The following is a 20,683-nucleotide window of genomic DNA, read 5'->3' as shown; positions in this document are numbered from 1 at the left end:
TTTCATATAATATTTTTTGTTACTTTTTTTATTGGACCTATTCTTTATTGAACGTTTTTTTCATGTAATAGAGTTACCTTTTTTTTTGGTTTTGATGGGAAAAAGTGCAAGTTTGCATACGGTTCTAAAATTAGAAAAGTACAGTTATAATAACATCTTTAAGGTACTGTATTCAAGAAGCGAAAATTTAAATGACATAAATGTATTTCAGTTATTAGGAAGTTTATGTGTAGAAGTTATTTCCAATAGTTCAACTACAGAACCAGTTTAATCATGGAACCAGAATGATTCAGTAGTTAACTAATTTCAGTCCTAGTTTTATAAAGATCAAAAAGTCTTGTTTTGCTGATTAGTAAAGCTATTAATAAGAGTATAAAGATATTTGTGACAAACTTTATAGTATTCTTTTATCTCTTACAGTAATAGAAGCACCTTGCATCTTTTAAAATTATACTAGAGGTACAGGTACTGATTTGATCATAAGTTTTTGAGTTTTTCACCTTTTCTCTTTGCCAAGTTATATTAGTTATCTCATTAAAACCACACAAAAACTTAATATGAAGAATGATAAAAATAATTGCATAAAAATAATAGTGAAATTAGCTGAGAAAATCTTGCCCTCAAGTTGGAAGATGTTATCTCTGAGTACCTTGAAAAAGTGCATTTTCTTTTGCTTACTGATAACAGGCAAATAATCCAGTTAAATAAAGCACTATAAAACTAATATGTGCCATTTCTGGCCTAAATACAGAAAAAAATAGTAACAGGAGGCAGATACATAAACAGAGTAAATAGCCATAGGCATATATAAACATCCTTCTTGAACCAAAAACTAAGGTAAAATGAGCTGCAACAAATGGCTACCAAAAGATATTATGTGAAGTCTATTCCATAGGCTATTTTTCTTCCCTTCGTTCCCCTCCCCACAACTTTTTAAAAAACCATCACGCTGACTGAATAATTGTAGAGACTGGAAAATCTCAAATTGATATCCTTATATAAAATCCTGCCTCAGCTCATTAGTTCAGAAAGAAATCCAAAAGTTCAGTTCTCTGAGCTGCTTCAACACATAAGTATATTAGTTTTATGAAAGATTTTTTTTTATTTCATAAAACTTTAATACTTCTGCCAGAATCAGAAGTGCATTGTGCACTGGTGTAATTTACATGAACCTTGGTTCCCACCACCTGTTAGCTGCGCAGCCTTTTGCCAGTTAAGCTCTTTGAGACTCAGCTCTTGCATTCAATTATAAGACCAGAATATTGCTGTTTTTTCTATTTATCCCATCTGTTGTTTATTTCTGTTTCTACTTTTCATGCACTTTTGGTTTTAATTGAATAATTTTTGTGTTCCATCTTACTTCCTCTGTTTTCTTTTTAGTTATTATAAAAGGTGTTATTATGGAATTGCTGAAACCTGTGTTGTGCCTCTCATCACTGGGGTTATATTCAGAAAATCATAGTCCTCTTATTTACATGGAAGAAATTAGGAAAATTTCAATCTTTTATTTTACCAATCAGACCAGTCACCAAAAGAATACTGTGTAGTTATGATGTCTACCAATATACTTCAAAATAGATTTGAGGAAAACCCTGTATTCAAAGGGATCTTACCTGATTTTACCATTTTTCCTAGGTGCTAAATTGCTCAAGGTATTATACAGAGGTATTTGAGAAAATGGCAACTTAACCTATGTAAATTTTTTTAAGGATCAAATTGAACAGGTACTTAGTAGTTTTAAAGTCCAAGTAAAACAGTTGCAAGGATATTTTTGTTTATCATGTGGTGTTGGCTCAATTTACTCTTGGGAATTTTGGAAATACCCAGAGAAGGTCATATATCTCCCCTTTGATCATTTTCATTTCTTATATTTTTAAAGTTTAAAAGTGGGCTTTTTCCCTCTACTTAGTGTCTGTAACAAAAAGAGAAGCTCCTTGCATCTTTTAATAATAGAGGTACAAGTACTGATTTGATAGTAAATTGAGTTTTTCACTTCTCTTTGCTAAATTATACTAGTTATCTCATTAAAACTGAACAAAGTTTAATATGAAAGATGATAAGCATCAGGTGAGGAAAAAAGGAGAAATAAAACCAAGATATGGCAATGTGAATACAAATGAAAGTTAGCACTGGTGGAAAGGCAAAAGATCTGGCCTGAGTAGCTTAGAAAGTTTAAAAAGTAGTGAAAGGAAACAGTGAATAGAAATTTTTTATTGGAAAATTATGTGAGGCAAAAGAAGCACTACCCAAAAGTTCTGCGGGAAAAGATAGGGAATTATAGTGTAGCCACCTGATTAATTTTTTGTTTCCCTAGACCCCACTCCTCTCCCTATTCCCCACACCATTTGGTGCTCCACATTGCAGACAGGGCAATATTTCTAAAATACAAAATTGGTCATCGAATTCCTTGTAGCCCTCAGAATCAAGTCTGATACATGCAGCCAACAGGCATATGAAAAATTCAGCATCACTGATCATTAGGGAGATGCAAATCAAAACCACAGTGAGATACCATGTCACACCAGTCAGAATGCTATTACTAAAAAGTCAAAAAATAACAAATGCTGGCGAGGCTGCAGAGAAAAGGAATGCTTATACACTGTTGGTAGAAGTATAAATTAGTTCAACCGTTGTGGAAAGCAATGTGGCTATTTCTCAAAGAGCTAAAAACAGAACTACTCTTTGACCCAGCATTTCCATTACTGGGTATATACCTGAAGGAATATAAATCATTCTACCATAAAAACACATGTAGGTGAATGTTCATTGCAGCACTATTCACAAAAGCAAAGACATGGAATCAACCTAAATGCTGATCAGTGACAGTTTGGATAAGAAAATGTTGTACATATACACCATGGAATACTATGCAGCCATAAAAAAGAATAAGATTGTGCTTTTTACAGGAACGTGGATGGAGCTGGAGGCCATTGTTGTTAGCAAACTCACGAAGGAACAGAAAACCAAATACCACAAGTTCTCACTTATAAGTGGGAGCTAAACATTGAGTACACTTGGACACAAGGGAACAAAGACACTGGGGCCTACTGGAGGGTGCAGGATGGGAGGAGGGAGAGGATCAGAAAAAATAATATTAGCTACTAGGCTTAGTACCTGGGTGAAAAGATAATCTGTGTAACAAACCCCTGTGACACAAGTTTACCTTTATAACAAACCTGCACATGTACCCTGAACCTAAAATAAAAGTTGAAAAAAGAAATCTCATTGCTGTTCAAAACGAAAAACAAAAACAAGTCTGTGACTTATACGCATCTGGTTAATTTTTGTGTGTCCTTCTCACCTCCCCACACTTGTACTCTATTTTCTAGCTAGACTTCCCTAATTTCTTGTTCTTTGTCTTACCTGTGGGCCTTTGAACTGTTTCTTCTGCCAGGAACAGTCTCATTCTCCTCCTGTAGCCTCTGCTCAATTTCTGCATATTTCTCTGATCCACTCAATTCTGGATTAGTTCTTTTCCTCTGGCTTTCTATAGCACTGTATTTCTCCTATCATAACAAAAATTGTACCTAACATTTGAGTTCTTAATTATGTCATGATCACTGTTTTCAGTTATTTACACAATTATATTGAGCCAAGAGATGGATTAAATAACATGCCTAAGATCATACAATTAGTCTGTGGCAGAAATGGGGATTCAAACAGGTTAAACAAGGACCATGTTCTTAACCACGTATACTGCCCCCTGCTGACTTGAACTTATGTCTTACCATACTTCTATTGGGATGGATAGCAGGATCTGCAAACAGGAACTGAGGGTCCTTCTTGCCACTATGTCTCAGGTGCCTAGTTCAGTGCTTGTACATGGATGGTGTTTAGGGAGACCACTAAGCTCATTCTCATGATTGCTGCCAATCATAATAGCTGATACTGGCTGGGTGCGGTGGCTCACGCCTGTAATCCCAGCGCTTTGGGAGGCTGAGGCAGGCGGATCCCGAGGTCCGGAGATGGAGACCATCCTGGCTAACACAGTGAAACCTTATCTCTACTAAAAATGCAAAAAATTAGCCGGTCATGGTGGCACACTCCTGTAATCCAGCTACTTGGGAGATTGAGGCAGGAGAATCTCTTGAACCCAGGAGGTGGAGGTTGCATGAGCCGAGATTGCACTACTGCACTCCAGCCTGGGCAACAGAGCGAGACTCCGTCTCAAAATAATAATAATAGTAATAATAGCTGATACTTATGCTGCTTACTATGGGCTAGGCACTGCTCTGTGGGCTTTTCTATAGTCTCAAAAAATAAGGATGGGAATGGGTACTTTCATATTTCACTAGGAGTAGGAGGATAAAAGGGATAGATAGAACAGTCTCCTTCAAAAGTTCCTAAGACCAGCTGATCATGAGAATCTCCTGTTTATTAAAACGAATTCTCATACCCAACCTCAGACATCATTAATGGGAATCTCTTAGCGGTAATGTCTCGGATATGTATCTTTTAAAACAAGCCCTCTTAGGTGAGTCTGATAATCACCTGAGTTTGGAAACTATTCAATCAGAAATTAGATTAATTGGATTCTGGACACAGCTATTTTTATTAGTTATATGATCTTGGACAAGTTACTAAAAACCTGTATGGGTCTGTATTTTCCATTGACCATTAATTTCTATTGGTACATAATATTTGTACATATTTATGAGGTATATGTGATATTTTGATACATGCATAGAATGTATCATGATCAAGTCAGGTATCGGGGAACCTGCCCCAATATTCACGTAGGTTCTTTTCTATTGTCCTTAAGTGTCGGCCAGCTTGAGAAATAAAGGGGCAGAGTACAAAAGAGACATTTTAAAGCTGGGCCTCCGGGGGAGACATCACATGTCGGTAGGTTCCGTGATGCCCCACAAGCCGCAAAAACCAGCAAGTTTTTATTAGGGAGTTTCAAAAGGGGAGGGAGTGTGCGAATAGGTGTGGGTCACAGACATCAAGTACTTTACAAGGTAATAGAATATCACAAGGCAAGTGGAGGCAGGGCGAGATCACAGGACCACAGGACCGAGGCGAAATTAAAATTGCTAATGAAGTTTTGGGCACCATTGTCATTGATAACATCTTATCAGGAGACAGGGTTTTGAGAGCAACCAGTCTGACCAAAATTATTCAGTGGGAATTTTCTCTTCCTAATAAGCCTGGGAGGGCTATGGGAGACTGGGGTCTATTTCACCCCTGCAGTCTTGACCATAAGAGATGGCTATGCCCAGGGGGGGCCGTTCATAGGCCTACCCCCAGGCACGCATTCTCTTTCTCAGGGATGTTCCTTGCTGAGAAAAGGAATTCAGCGATATTTCTCCCATTTGCTTTTGAAAGAAGAGAAATATGGCTCTGTTCCGCCGGCTCACTGGAGGTCAGAGTTTAAGGTGATCTCTCTTATTCCCTGAACAATTGCTGTTATCCTGTTCTTTTTTCAAGGTGCCCAGATTTCATATTGCTCAAACACACATGCTGTACAATTTGTGCAGTTAACGCAATTATCACATGGTCCTGAGGTGACATACATCCTCCTCAGCTGACAGGATTAAGAGATTAAAGACAGGCATAGGAAATCACAAGGGTATTGATTGGGGAAGTGATGTGTCCATGAAATCTTTACAATTTATGTTTAGAGACTGCAGTAAAGACAGGCATAAGAAATTATAAAAGTATTAATTTGGGGAACTAATAAATGTCCATGAAATCTTCACAATCCATGTTCTTCTGCCATGGCTTCAGCCGGTCCCTCTGTTTGGGATCCCTGACTTCCCGCAACAGTCAGGGTATTTGGGATATCAGTTACCTTAAGCATTTATGATTTCTTTGCGTTGAGAACATTTCAGATTTTCTCTTAGCTACCTTGAAATAATCTATTGTTGTTAACTGTAGCTACCATACTGTTCTATGGAACATTAGAACTATTCCTTCTATCTAACTCTTTGTACTCGCTAACATACCTCTCTTTTTAGCTTCTCCACTACACCCCCACTCACTCTCTTCTAAGCCTCTGATATCTATCATTCTACTCTCTACTTTCATGAGATCAACTTTTTTTTTTTTTTTTTTTTGAGACAGAGTCTCGCTCTGTTTCTGAGGCTGGAGTGCAGTGGCGCAATCTTGGCTCACTGCAAGCTCTGCCTCCCGGGTTCATGCCATTCTCCTGCCTCAGCCTCCCAAGTAGCTGGGACTACCGGCGCCTGCCACCAAGCCTGGTTAATTTTTGTATTTCTAGTAGAGACAGGGTTTCACCTTGTTAGCCAGGATGGTCTCAATATCCTGACCTCATGATCCGCCCGCCTCAGTCTCTCAAAGTGCTGGGATTACAGGCGTGAGCCACTGCGCCCACCCCAACTTTTTTTTTAAGCTCTCACCTAAGAGTGAGAACATAGGATATTTGCCTTTCTGTGCCTAGCTTGCCTTACTTAACATAATGACCTCCAGTTCAATCCATGTTGATGCAAATGACAGGATTTCATTCTTTTTAGGGCTGAAGAGTATTCCATTATGGATATATACTACATTTTCTTTATCCATTCATCTACTGATGGACACTTAGATTGATTCCATTTCTTGGCTATTGTGAATAGCACTGCAATAATCATGGGGGTGCAAGTATGCTTTTGATACACTGGTTTTCTTTCCTTTGGATAAATGTCTAGTAGTGGGATTGCTGGATCTTATGGTAGTTCTGTTTTAGTTTGTTGTTGTTGTTTGAGACAGAGTCTCGCTCCATCGCCCAGGCTGAAGTGCTATGGCACAGTCTTGGCTCACTGCAACCTCTTCCTCCTGGGTTCAAGTGATTCTCATGCCTCAGCCTCCATCTCCCAAGTAGCTGGGACTACAGGCATGTGCCACCACGCCCAGCTAATTTTTGTATTTTTATTAGAGACAGGGTTTCACCATGTTCCCCAGGCTGGTCTCGAACTTCTGACTTCAAGTGATCCACCCACCTCAGTCTCCCAAAGTGCTGGGATTACAGGTGTGAGCCATCACACCCAGCCCTATTTTAGTTTTTTGAGAAATCTCCATACTGTTGTGTTTTGTTTTTTGGTTTTTTTAGAGATGGATTGTCGCTCTGTTACCTGGGCTGGAGTGCAGTGGTGTGATCTTGGCTCACTGCAACCTCCACCTCCCGGGTTCAAGTGATTCTCCTGCCTCAGCCTCCCGAGTAGCTGGCATTACAGGCACCTGCCATCACACCCGGCTTATTTTTTTGTATTTTTAGTAGAGACAGAGTTTTCACCATGTTGGCCAGGATGGTCTTGAACTCCTGACCTCGTGATCCACCTGCCTTGGCCTCCCAAAGTGCTGAGATTATAGGCGTGAGCCACCACACCCGGCCATCTCCATACTGTTTTCTATGATGGCTGTACTAATTTACATTCCCACCAACCGTGTTTCAGACTCCTTTTCTCCACATTCTTGAAGGCATCTTATTATTTGTCTTTTTTGATAATAACCATTCTAACTGGGGTAAAATGATATTTCATTGTGGTTTTAATCTGCATTTCCCTGATGATTAGGGATGTTGAGCATTTTTTTCATATACCTCTTAGCCATTTGGATGTCTTCTTTTGGGAAATGTCTAACATTAGTTCCTTATAGGATGAAGAGTTTGCAGATATTTTCTCCCATTCAACAGGGGGTCTCTTCATTCTGTTGATTGTTTCCTTTTCTGTGCAGAAGCTTTTTACAGTGTAGTCCCATTTGTTTTTGTTGCCTGTGCTTTGAGGTCTCCATAAAATCATTACCTAATGTCATGAGTGTTTCTCCTATGTTTTCTTCTTGTAGTTTTGTAGTTTTATAGTTTTAGATCTTACATTTAAGTCTTTAATCTACCTTGAGTGGATTTTTGTATATGGTGAGAGATAAGGTTCTAGCTGTATTCTTCTGCATATGGATAACCAGTTTTCCCAGTACCATTTGTTGAAGAGGGCGTCCTTCCCACAGTGTTTGTTCTTGGCCCCTTTGTCAGAAATCAGTTGACTATAAGTATGTGGATTTATTTCTTTATTCTGTTGCATTGGTCTATGTGTCTGTTTTTACACCAAGACCATACTATTTTGCCTACTGTAGTCTTGTTGTATATTTTGAAGTCAGGTAGTGTGAGGCTTCCAGCTTTGTTCCTTTTGCCCAGGATTGCTTTAGTGATTCTGGCTCTTTTTTGGTTCCATACAAATTTTTTTGTTTTTTTTAGATGGAGTTTTCACTCTTGTTGCCCAGGCCAGAGTGCAGTGGTGCAATCTCAGCTCACTGCAGCCTCCGCCTCCCAGGTTCAAGTGATTCTACTGCCGCAGCCTCCCAAGTAGCTGGGATTACAGGTGCCCGCTACCATACCTGGCTAATTTTTTGTATTTTTAGTAGAGATGGGGTTTCACCATGTTGGCCAGGCTGGTCTCAAATTCTTGGCCTTCGTTGATCCACCTACCTCAGCCTCCCAAAGTGCTGGGATTACAGGCATAAGCCATTGTACCCAGCCAGGTTCCGTACACATTTTAGGATTGTTTTTTCTTTTTATGTGAAAAACGTCATCGGACTTTTGATAGGAATTTCATTGAGTCTATAGATTGCTTTGGGTAGCATAGTCATTTTAATATTTTCCTGATCCATGAGTATGGGATGCTTTTTCGTTTCTTTCATCAGTATTTTATAGTTTCTTTCATCAGTATTTTATAGTTTTCCTTGTGGAGGTCTTTTACCTCCTCAGTTAAATTATTCCTAGGTGGGATTTTTTTTTTCTTTTGTAGCCATTATAAACAGGATTGCCTTGTTGATTTTTTTTTCCAGCTACTTTGTTGTTAGTGTATAGAAACGCTACTGATTTTTGTATGTTGATTTTGCATTCAACAACTTTACTGAATTTATCAGTTCTAAGAGTTTTTTGTTGACGTCTTTAGGTTTTCCTATATGTAAGATGATGTCGTCTGTGAAGAGGAACAATTTGACTTCTTTTCCAATTTGGATGCCTTTTATTTATTTATTTATTTATTTATTTTTTAATTATACTTTAAGTTCTAGGGTACATGTGCACAACATGCAGGTTTGTTACATATGTACGCATGTGCCATGTTGGTGTGCTGCACCCATTGACTCGCCATTTACATTAGGTATATCTCCTAATGCTTTCCCTCCCTGCTCCCCCCACCCCACAACAGGCCCCGGTGTGTGATGTTCCCCTTCCTGTGTCCAAGTGTTCTCATTGTTCAATTCCCACCTATGAGTGAGAACATACAGTGTTTAGTTTTTTGTTCTTGCGATAGTTTGCTGATAATGATGGTTTCCAGCTTCATCCATGTCCCTACAAAGGACATGAACTCATCCTTTTTTATGGCTGCATAGTATTCCATGGTGTATATGTGCCACATTTTCTTAATCCAGTCTATCATCGATGGACATTTGGTTTGGGTTGGTTCCAAGTCTTTGCTATTGTGAATAGTGCCTCAATAAACATACGTGTGCATGTGCCTTTATAGCGGCATGATTTATAATCCTTTGGGTATCTACCCAGTAATGGGATGGCTGGGTCAAATGATATTTCTAGTTCTAGATCCTTGAGGAATAGCCACACTGACTTCCACAATGGTTGAACTAGTTTACAGTCCCACCAACAGTGTAAAAGTGTTCCTATTTCTCCACATCCTCTCCAGCACCTGTTGTTGCCTGACTTTTTAATGTTCACCATTCAAACTGGTGTGAGATGGTATCTCATTGTGGTTTTCATTTGCATTTCTCTGATGGCCAGTGATAATGAGCATTTTTTTCATGTGTCTGTTGGCTGCATAAATGTCTTCTTTTGAGAAGTGTCTGTTCGTATCCTTTGCCCACTTTTTGATGGGGTTGTTTGTTTTTTTCTTGTAAATTTGTTTGAGTTCTTTGTAGATTCTGGATATTAGCCCTTTGTCAGATGAGTAGATTGCATAAATTTTCTCCCATTCTTAGGTTGCCTGTTCACTCTGATGGTAGTTTCTTTTGCTGTGCAGAAGCTCCTTAGTTTAATTAGATCCCATTTGTCAATTTGGGCTTTTGTTGCCGTTGCTTTTGGTGTTTTACACATGAAGTCCTTGCCCATGCCTATGTCCTGAATGGTATTGCCTAGGTTTTCTTCTAGGGTTTTTATGGTTGTAGGTCTAACATGTAAGTCTTTAATCCATCTTGAATTAATTTTTGTATAAGGTGTAAGGAAGGGATCCAGTTTCAGCTTTCTACATATGGCTAGCCAGGTTTCCCAGCACCATTTATTAAATAGGGAATCCTTTCCCCATTTCTTGTTTTTGTCAGGTTTGTCAAAGATCAGATAGTTGTAGATGTGCGGCATTATTTCTGAGGGCTCTGTTCTGTTCCATTGGTCTATAGCTCTGTTTTGGTACCAGTACCATGCTGTTTTGGTTACTGTAGCCTTGTAGTATAGTTTGAAGTCAGTTAGCATGATGCCTCCAGCTTTGTTCTTTTGGCTTAGGATTGTCTAGGAAATGCAGGCTCTTTTTTGGTCCTATATGAACTTTAAAGCAGTTTTTTCCAATTCTGTGAAGAAAGTCATTGGTAGCTTGATGGGAATGGCATTGAATCTATAAATTACCTTGGGCATTATGGCCATTTTCACGATATTGATTCTTCCTACCCATGAGCATGGAATATTCTTCCATTTGTTTCTATCCTCTTTTATTTCGTTGGGCAGTGGTTTGTAGTTCTCCTTGAAGAGGTCCTTCACGTCCCTTGTAAGTTGGATTCCTAGGTATTTTATTCTCTTTGAGGCAATTGTGAATGGGAGTTCACTCATGATTTAGCTCTCTGTTTGTCTGTTATTGGTGTATAAGAATGCTTGTGATTTTTGCATGTTGATTTTGTATCCTGAGACTTTACTGAAGTTGCTTATCAGCATAAGGAGATTTGGGGCTGAGATGATGGGGTTTTCTAAATATACAGTCATGTCATCTGCAAACAGGGACAGTTTGATTTCCTCTTTTCCTAATTGAATACCCTTTATTTATTTCTTCTGCCCTGGCCAGAACTTCCAACACTATGTTGAATAGGAGTGGTGAGAGAGGGCATCCCTGTCTTTGCCAGTTTTCAAAGGGAATGCTTCCAGTTTTTGCCCATTCAGTATGATATTGGCTGTGGGTTTGTCATAAATAGCTCTTATTATTTTGAGATGCATCCCATCAATACCTAATTTATTGAGAGTTTTTAGCATGAAGGGCTATTGAATTTTGTCAAAGGCCTTTTCTGCATCTATTGAGATAATCATGTGGTTTTTGTCTTTGGTTCTGTTTATATGCTGGATTACGTTTATTGATTTGTGTATGTTGAACCAGCCTTGCATCCCAGGGATGAAGCCCACTTGATCATGGTGGATAAGCTTTTTGATGTGCTGCTAGATTCTGTTTGCCAGTATTTTATTGAGGATTTTTGCATCAATGTTCATCAGGGATATTGGTCTAAGATTATCTTTTTTGGTTGTGTCTCTGCCAGGCTTTGGTATCAGGATGATGCTGGCCTCGTAAAATGAGTTAGGGAGGATTCCCTCTTTTTCTATCGATTGGAATAGTTTCAGAAGGAATGGTACCAGCTCCTCCTTATACCTCTGGTAGAATTAGGCTGTGAATCCGTCTGGTCCTCGACTTTTGTTGATTGGTAGTCTATTAATTATTGCCTCAATTTCAGAGCCTGTTAATTGGTCTATTCAGGGATTCAAGTTCTTCCTGGTTTAGTCTTGGGAGGTTGTATATGTCGAGGAATTTATCCATTTCTTCTAGGTTTTCTAGTTTATTTGCATAGAGGTGTTTATAGTATTGTCTGATGGTAGTTTGTATTTCTGTGGGATCGGTGGTGATATCCCCTTTATCATTTTTTATCGTGCCTATTTGATTCTTCTCTCTTTTCTTCGTTATTAGTTTTGCTAGCAGTCTATCAATTTTGATGATCTTTTCAAAAAACCAGCTCCTGGATTCATTGATTTTTTGAAGAGTTTTTTGGGTCTCTATCTCCTTCAGTTCTGCTCTGATCTTAGTTATTTCTTGCCTTCTGCTAGCTTTTCAATGTGTTTGCTCTTGCTTCTCTAGTTCTTTTAATTGTGATGTTAGGGTGTCGATTTTAGATCTTTCCTGCTTTCTCTTGTGGGCATTTAGTGCTATGAATTTCCCTCTACACACTGCTTTAAATGTGTCCCAGAGATTCTGGTATGTTGTGTCTTTGTTCTCATTGGCTTCAAAGAACATCTTTATTTCTGCCTTCGTTTTGTTATGTACCCAGTAGTCATTCAGGAGCAGGTTGTTCAGTTTCCATGTAGTTGAGCGGTTTTGAGTGAGTTTCTTAATCCTGAGTTCTAGTTTGATTGCACTGTGGTCTGAGAGACAATTTGTTATAATTTCTGTTCTTTTACATTTGCTGAGGAGTGCTTTACTTCCAACTATGTGGTCAATTTTGGAATAAGTGCAACGTGGTGCTGAGAAGAATGTATATTCTGTTGATTTGGGGTAGAGAGTTCTGTACATGTCTCTTAGATCTGCTTGATGCAGAGCTGAGTTCACTTCCTGGCTATCCTTGTTAACTTTCTGTCTCGTTGATCTGTCTACTGTTGACAGTGGGGTGTTAAAGTCTCCCATTATTATTTTGTGGGAGTCTAAGTTTCTTCGTAGGTCTCTGGCGACTTGCTTTATGAATCTGGGTGCTCCTGTATTGGGTGCATATATATTTAGGATAGTTAGCTCTTCTTGTTGAATTGATCCCTTTACCATTATGTAGTGACCTTCTTTCTCTTTTGATCTTTGTTGGTTTAAAGCCTGTTTTATCAGAGAATAGGATTGCAACCCCTGCCTTTTTTTGTTTTCCATTTGCTTGGTAGGTCTTCTTCCATCCCTTTATTTTGAGTCTATGTGTGTCTCTGCATGTGAGATGGGTCTCCTGAATACAGCACACTGATTCATCTTGACTCTTTATCCAATTTGCCAGTCTTTGTCTTTTAATTTGGAGCATTTATCCCATGCACTTTTAAGGTTAATATCGTTATGTGTGAATCTGATCCTGTCATGATGTTAGCTGGTTGTTTTGCTTGTTGGTTGATGCAGTTTCTTCCTAGCATCAATGGTCTTTACAATTTCGCATGCTTTTGCAGTGGCTGGTACTGGTTGTTCCTTTCCATGTTTAGTGCTTCCTTCTGGAGCTCTTGTAGGGCAGGCCTGGTGGTGACAAAACCTCTCAGCATTTGTTTGTCTGTAAAGGATTTTATTTCTCCTTCACTTATGAAGCTTAGTTTGGCTGGATATGAAATTCTGGGGTGAAAATTCTTTTCTTTAAGAATGTTGAATATCGGCCCCCACTCTCTTCTGGCTTGTAGAGTTTCTGCTGAGAGATCAGCTGTTAGTCTGATGGGCTTCCCTTTGTGGGTAACCTGACCTTTCTCTCTGACTGCCCTTAACATTTTTTCCTTCATTTCAACTTTGGTGAATCTGACAATTATGTGTCTTGGAGTTGCTCTTCTCAAGGAGTATCTTTGTGGTGTTCTCTGTATTTCCTGAATTTGAATGTTGGCCTGCCTTGCTAGGTTGGGGAAGTTCTCCTGGATAATATCCTGCAGAGTGTTTTCCAACTTGGTTCCATTCTCCCCGTCACTTTCAGGTACACCAATCAGACGTAGATTTGGTCTTTTCACATATTCCCATATTTCTTGGAGGCTTTGTTCATTTCTTTTTACTCTTTTTTTCTGTAAACTTCTGTTCTCACTTCATTTCATTCATTTGATCTTCAATCACTGATATCCTTTCTTCCAGTTGATCAAATCGGCTACTGAAGCTTGTGCATTTGTCACGTAGTTCTCATGTCATGGTTTTCAGCTCAGTCAGGTCATTTAAGGACTTCTCTACACTGATTATTCTAGTTAGCCCTTTGTCTAATCTTTTTCAAGGTTTTTAATTTATTTGCATTGGATTCGAACTTCCTCCTTTAGCTAGGAGAAGTTTGATCATCTGAAGCATTCTTCTCTCAACTTGTCAAGTTATTCTCCATCCAGCTTTGTTCCGTTGCTGAAGAGGAGCTGGGTTCCTTTGGAGGGGGAAAGGCACTCTGATTTTTAGAATTTTCGGTTTTTCTGCTCTGTTTTTTCCCATCTTTGTGGTTTTATCTACCTTTGGTCTTTGATGGTGGTGACGTACAGATGTGGTTTTGGTGTGGATGTCCTTTCTGTTTGTTAGTTTTCCTTCTAACAGTCAGGACCCTCAGCTGCAGGTCTGTTGGAGTTTGCTGGAGGTCCACTCCAGACCTGTTTGCCTGGGTATCAACAGTGGAGGCTGCAAAACAGTGAATATTGCTGAATAGCAAATGTTGCTACCTGATCGTTCCTCTGGAAGCTTCCTCTCAGAGGGATACCTGGCCGTGTGAGGTGTCAGTCTGCCCCTACTGGGGGATGCCTCCCAGCTAGGCTACTCAGAGGTCAGGGACCCACTTGAGGAGGCAGTCTGTCCATTCTCAGATCTCAAACTCTATGCCGCGAGAACCACTGCTCTCTTCAAAGCTGTCAGACAGGGACATTTAAGTCTGTAGGCATTTCTGCTGCCTTTTGTTCAGCTGTGCCCTGATCCCAGAGGTGGAGTCTACAGAGGCAGGCAGGCCTCCTTGAGCTGCGGTGGGCTCCACCCAGTTCGAGCTTCCCGGCCAGCCACTTTGTTTACCAACTATTAGTATTATATATATAATAGGAAGGTTTGTTTCCAGAAAAAGTACTATAAAAATTCAACAGAGTGGAACTTGTTGGCTAACGTTATTTTTCCTGATTTTGAAGATAAAAAAAATTGAGGCAAGACACTTTTTATAACTTACTAATCTTCTTCCCCTGAATAACTAAAACTGAGTATCAATTACTCATGATAGTCTTTTCTTTATTTTTTGTCTTAACCCTTCAGCCAAGGTATAGGAAAAGAAAAATGTAATTTGAGCCCTCAGCTGTGTGGAAACTTTAGTGAAACATTTCAGGTAGCTTAAAATTTTTAATTAGTTGATTCCCCCCTTTCCGTACTTAGGTTATTTTATTTCTGTAATTTTCTTCCAGATCTATGGCAACCAAGCAACATTGTGTTGTAATAGTTTATAGTCTACTTTTGTTACTTTTTAATTTGTTTAAAAAATAGATACATTTTCAGTGTTTAAAAATGAACAAGTATGGAAAGGTTTATACAGTAACTGAAAAGTCTCCTTTGGTAAGCCAAGGTGGGAGGATCACTTGAGGTCAGGAGTTCAAGACCAGCCTAAGCAACATGGTGAGACTTTGTCTCTACAAAAAATTAAAAAATTAGCCAGGTATGGTGGTACATGTTTGTAGTAGTAATTACATGGGAGGTTGAGGTGGGAGGATCACTTGAGCCCGAGACTTTGAGGCTGCAGTGAGCTGTGATTGTGCCACTGCACTCCAGCCTGGGCAACAGAGCAAGACCTTGTCTCTAAAAGACATTTTTTTTTTTTAAAGAAAAAAGTCTCCCTCATAGCCCTGTTCTACAAAAGTCCTATTTCCTTCCCCACAAATAGCCTCTGTTACACTGTTGTTAGTTTCTTGTGTGAAGATTTACTTTTAAAATAGAACTACTTTTTAGTATATCTTCTAGTGATCTTAGTTTCAGTAGGCTTAGGAAATGGATCTGAGAGAAATGGCATTTAATAACTATGATATATTTAAGAATTATTGGCATTTATTTTCAATGAGGTTACAAGATTCTTTTCTTTGAAAACACTGTCAACTCACAGAGTCAACTAATTCATGACCGAAAATGTATTAGAAAATTGTCATCTGGAGAAACTGTCGTCACATACCAGAAAAATGAAAACCTTGAAATGAATGGGGATTCTTTAATGTTTGCCAGCCTCATGAATTCTGAGTCACCTCTGAATGAAAGCCCTACTGATGACAGTGAAAAAGAAGCCAGCCATTCTGAAAGCAATGTTGATGCTGACAGTGAGCCTTCAGAATCTGAAAGTGCTTCAAAGCAGACTGGGCTGTTCAGATCCAGTAGTGGATCCGGTGTGCACCCAGATGGACCCCTTTACCGTCTGTCAGCAGGTGAACTGCTGTACACCAAGGAGACTGACAGTGGTGATAAGGAAATGGCTGAAGCTATTTCTGAACTTCGTTTGAGCAGCACTGTAACTGGAGATCAAGATTTTGACAGAGAAAATCAGCCACTAAGTATTTCACATAATTTATGTTTTTTAGAGGGGAAGCATTTGAGGTCTCATAGTCCCCAAAATGCTTTTCAGACCCTTTCTCAGAGCTATATAACTACTTCTAAAGAATGTTCAATTCAGTCATGTCTTTACCAGTTTACATCTGTGGAATTACTAATGGGGAATAATAAGCTTCTATGTGAGAATTGTACTAAAAACAAACAGAAGTACCAAGAAGAAACCAGTTTTGCAGGTAACTATTTTTTTAATTAAATAATTATTGATCTCCTGATAGTGTCTAGTGAGTTACAAATTTCACTGATAATTTTACTGAGAATCTTGTCTCTATACTTGTGTTACTTAGGCACAGACATTGTTTCATTCATATTTGTACCTGAGCGCTTACGATACTGGGCAGAACAGATTTTCAATAGTTTTTTTGTTTAAATAAATTGAAGAGCAGGAAGTATACAACTCTGCCCTGAAAATGCAAACCCATATAATCTTATTTTAATCTTATTTGAGGGAACTACCTATCTGAAATCTATCCAGAAGAAATATCCCTACAACTTTTTTTTTTTTTTTTTTTTTTTTTTTGAGATGGAGTCTCACTGTTGCCCAGGCTGGAGTACAGTGGCACGATCTCGGCTCACTGCAACCTCCACCTCCTGAGTTCAAGCTATTATTCTGCCTCAGCCTCCTGAGTAGCTGAGATTACAGGCACCTGCCACCATGCCCAGCTAATTTTTAGTAGAGATGGGGTTTCGCCATCTTGGCCAGGCTGGTCTTGAATGCCTGACCTCATGATCCACCCGCCTTGGCCTCCCAAAGTGCTGAGATTACAGGCATGAGCCACCATGCCCGGCCTCCCTAAAACTTCTAATTGTGTCACTGGTAAGATAAATGATGAGGCTAATGTGTTTCACAGATCCTATCAATCTGTTGTAAACTCAACGTAAGATAAATTTTGAAGATTTTAAATAGTAGCATGTCATAAAGCTAGCGCTGTAATTACCATGATTAGTTGGTCAGAGAAAAGTGGAGAAAGGGGGAAAATAAGAAATTTTCAGTTCATCTTTATCCTCGAATAAATGGAAAGAATACTCTGATTCTTAGTGACTACTTGTTTTAAAATGTAGGCTTTATTATTCAGGTACGGTGAGGCTAAAAGATCAGGAGATAATTGCCACTGAAGAAATAGTGTGTTATTCATAGTTCCCAAGAAGTGGGGGCCCACCTTGCTGCACAGGACCACACAGGGAAGCACCAGCATCAGTCAGGAGGTGAGGGAGTGAGGGGAAAACATGGGCAGGAGCGTTTAGTGTGATTTCTAAAGGAAGAAATGGATAAGGCAGGCTAAGCAGGCTTAGGATTGGCTAGTTTGAATAATATTAGTGGGCTCTGGCATATAGGAGCTGTCTGTAGTTATCAGGTGCCTGGTCCTAGAGTGATTACAGCAAGTGGATAGTGTCCCAGAGTGTAAGAGCCCAGTGAAGGAGGTTGTTGGGGTATGCACTCTGGGCTCTGGATTGGTTGTGTATGAAAAGCATGCGTATGTAAGTTGTTTACTATCTCTAGGAATTAGCCCTGGGAGGGGTTGTCCCTCCAATGTTAACCAGACCCTAGGTGTCAAAGCATCAGAATAAAGACATACTTAATACACTAGTAATAAAGAAATGGGAGAAGGAAGAAATACCTATATGTAATTGGCAATGTTCAAATACTAACATAAATCTTAGGAATGTAGAAATTGGGGCTGGGCGCAGTGGCTTACTCCTGTAATCCCAACACTTTGGGAGGCCAAGGCATGAGGATTGCTTGTAGGCAGGAGTTCAAAACCAGTCTGAGGAACATAGTGAGATCCCGTGTCTACAAAAAATGTTTAAAAAATTAGCCAGGTGGGGTGGCATGCACCTGTAGTCCCAGCTACTTGGGAGGCTGAGGTGGGAGGATTGCTTGTGCCTGGGATGTCAAGGCTGCAGTGAGCCATGACCACCTCACCACACTTCAGCCTGGGTAACAGCAATCTCCAAAAAAAAAAGAAAAGAAAAGAAAAATTTAGAAATATTTTTAAACCCAAATTCTTCAACTACACATGTGCTTCTGATGATTTTTAGCTGGACAGCATTGACAGAAATTAATTCTAGTCCATCTGCTTTCCACCTTGCAAAATTTTGTTTCAAGTGTTACCTCTCCTATTCTTTGTTCTTATTAACTGTGTGCCTTAAAAAAAAATTCCTTTACTTTCATTTTACAGAGTTTTAGGAAGGAGTAAAGACTGCCCTTTCATCAGAAGTCCAATTTCTTTAACATTTTTAAAAATGTGGTATGATGCTTCTGTATAAATTTTTATTATGCGGTAGATAATGTATAAAATGGAATTTTATAAATAAATTTATTGTATTTTATGTAGAAAAGAAAGTAGAAGGAATTTATACTAATGCCAGGAAGCAATTGCTCATTTCTACTGTTCCAGCTGTCCTAATTCTCCATCTGAAAAGATTTCATCAGGTAAGTTTCTTCAGTAGCACCATAATTTTCATCACGTGTTTTACAGAGCTTTAAGTCCTATAGAATATTGTCAAGGATTAGACAATAACCAGTAATTTATTGAATTTTAAAATGTGTCATGTGAGATTTACTGCTCATCTAGCCATAATAGTTGATAAGACTTTCCTGATTAAAATTGTTTAATTCACAATATTTGAAAATTCAGGCAGCAGGAACCTAAGTGGTATCTCTGTGTATGTTTGTGTGGTAATAGAAAATAAGTTTTGTGGCCGGGCATGGTGGCTCCCCTCGGCCTTTGGGAGGCTGAGGTGGGTAGATCACCTGAGGTCAGGAGTTCGAGACCAGATGGAGATAAGAGTCTTGCTCTGTCGCCCAGGCTGGAGTGCAGTGGCACAATCTCAGCTCACTGCAACCTCCACTTCCCGGATTTAAGCAATTCTCCTGTCTCAGCCTCCCAAATAGCTGGGATTACAAGTGCCCACCACCACACTGGCTAATATTTGTATTTTTAGTAGAGAGAGGATTTCACCGTGTTGGCCAGGCTGGTTTCGAACTCCTGACCTCAAGTGATCCACCTGCCTGGGCCTCCCAAAGTGCTGGGATTACAGGCGTGAGCCACCACGCCCAGCCCATACAATTTTCAAATAAAAATTTTAATTGTATAAAACAAATTATCAAGAAAACAAGGAGAAAACTTAAATGATTTTTTGGGGGAGGGTGGGGGAGGGAATCTCCCTCTGTTGCCAGGCTGGAGTACAGTGGCACAATCTCGGCTCCCTGCAACCTCCAACTGCTGGGTTCAAGCGATTCTCCTGATTCAGTCTCCCGAGTAGCTGAGATTACAGGTGTGTGCCACCACACCTAGCTAATTTTTGTATTTTTAGTAGAGATGGGGTTTCACCATGCTAGCCAGGCTGGTCTTGAACTCCTGACTTCAGGTGATCCGCCCACCTCGGCCTCCCAAAGTGCTGGGATTTTAGGCGTGAGCCACTGCACCTGGCCCTTAAATGAACATTTAACTTGACCTCTGTGTGAAAGACTTTCTAAATATAAAACCTTAAGAGGGAAATCTCAAGGAAAACTATTGATAGTTTACATATTTGCAACATTTTAGGTGGGATACAGATGTGTGAGAAGAGATTTTTCTCCATCCTGCCATCCCTATCCACAGATTAGATTAAGTTCTGAATTCTTCCATAGCCAAGGTTATAGAAACTCAATGGAACTGAAATGACACAGAGAACAGAAGCAGATGTATTATGTCTTGTCATATCAGAGTGCCTAATGGAAAGGGTACATCTGCAGTGATTCTGTGTGAATAAGAGAGGATAATGCCAGATTGCAGAAGCTAATTTCATGATGCACCGCAGTTATTTTATATTTGGTACTTGCATCCCTGTTTAGAAACAACTTACAGAAATAATTCTTGCCCTTAAAGGGAAATATTTATGGACATCCATCTAGGTTCCTTTTTCTCTCAAGCTAAATGTAATGTCAGCAAAGCCACATTCTTATTCCCAGGGTTTGGGCATTGTAGGGAGCAGAGTCCCTAAGCAATGCCTGTGTTTCTAGTTCATTGACATCCCTGAACGCCTTCTCTATGGTAGCTTTAGGGCTGTATATCAGAAACATCCACAACACTTAAATGCAAATCTGAAACTGGATAGAGATCTTTCATAAATATGCCAAAATTTTAATATTGTAAGTATATAAAGAGTCTTAAAGATCAATAAGAAAAATATCAGACCCTAATAGTAAAATGGGAAAAGAATATCAACTGACATTTCTAGAAGTACAAAGTACAGGCAAGTATGAAAAAGGTCCATCCTTCCCAGCAAAAGAAAGGCAAAATAAAATGGCAGATTCTTTTTTCAACCTGTCCAAATTAGCAAAGATATAGTAGTGTTGATAAGGATGAACTGAGATAGAGACATTTTCATTTACCAGCATTGGGAGTGTAAGTTGGTAACACCTGCTAGAAAGCAATTTAGTAATGAATATGAAGAACATTGAGTAATTTTTTTTTTTTTTTTTT

General features: G+C 39.3%; 1 protein-coding gene across 3 annotated transcripts in view; it reads left to right on the top strand.

The window, feature by feature from the left end:
* Nucleotides 1–20,683, top strand: part of USP45 (ubiquitin specific peptidase 45) — an 85,953-nt gene that overhangs the window by 54,486 nt on the left and 10,784 nt on the right. For 2 of the 3 annotated variants that reach the window (XM_032155669.2, XM_058435424.1), the window contains exons 14-15: nucleotides 15,721–16,390; nucleotides 18,551–18,648. In XM_032155669.2, the coding sequence (XP_032011560.1) occupies nucleotides 15,721–16,390; nucleotides 18,551–18,648 (768 nt within the window). Of the gene's footprint in view, nucleotides 1–15,720; nucleotides 16,391–18,550; nucleotides 18,649–20,683 lie in introns of those variants that run through there. The other variant, XM_058435425.1, reaches the window with a different exon arrangement.

This window comes from Hylobates moloch, unplaced genomic scaffold (assembly GCF_009828535.3).
Source record: "Hylobates moloch isolate HMO894 unplaced genomic scaffold, HMol_V3 SCAFFOLD_2, whole genome shotgun sequence".
Lineage (NCBI taxonomy): Eukaryota > Metazoa > Chordata > Mammalia > Primates > Hylobatidae > Hylobates > Hylobates moloch.
Note: the sequence above shows the minus strand (reverse complement) of the source record. Positions and strands in the feature narration are given on the sequence as shown.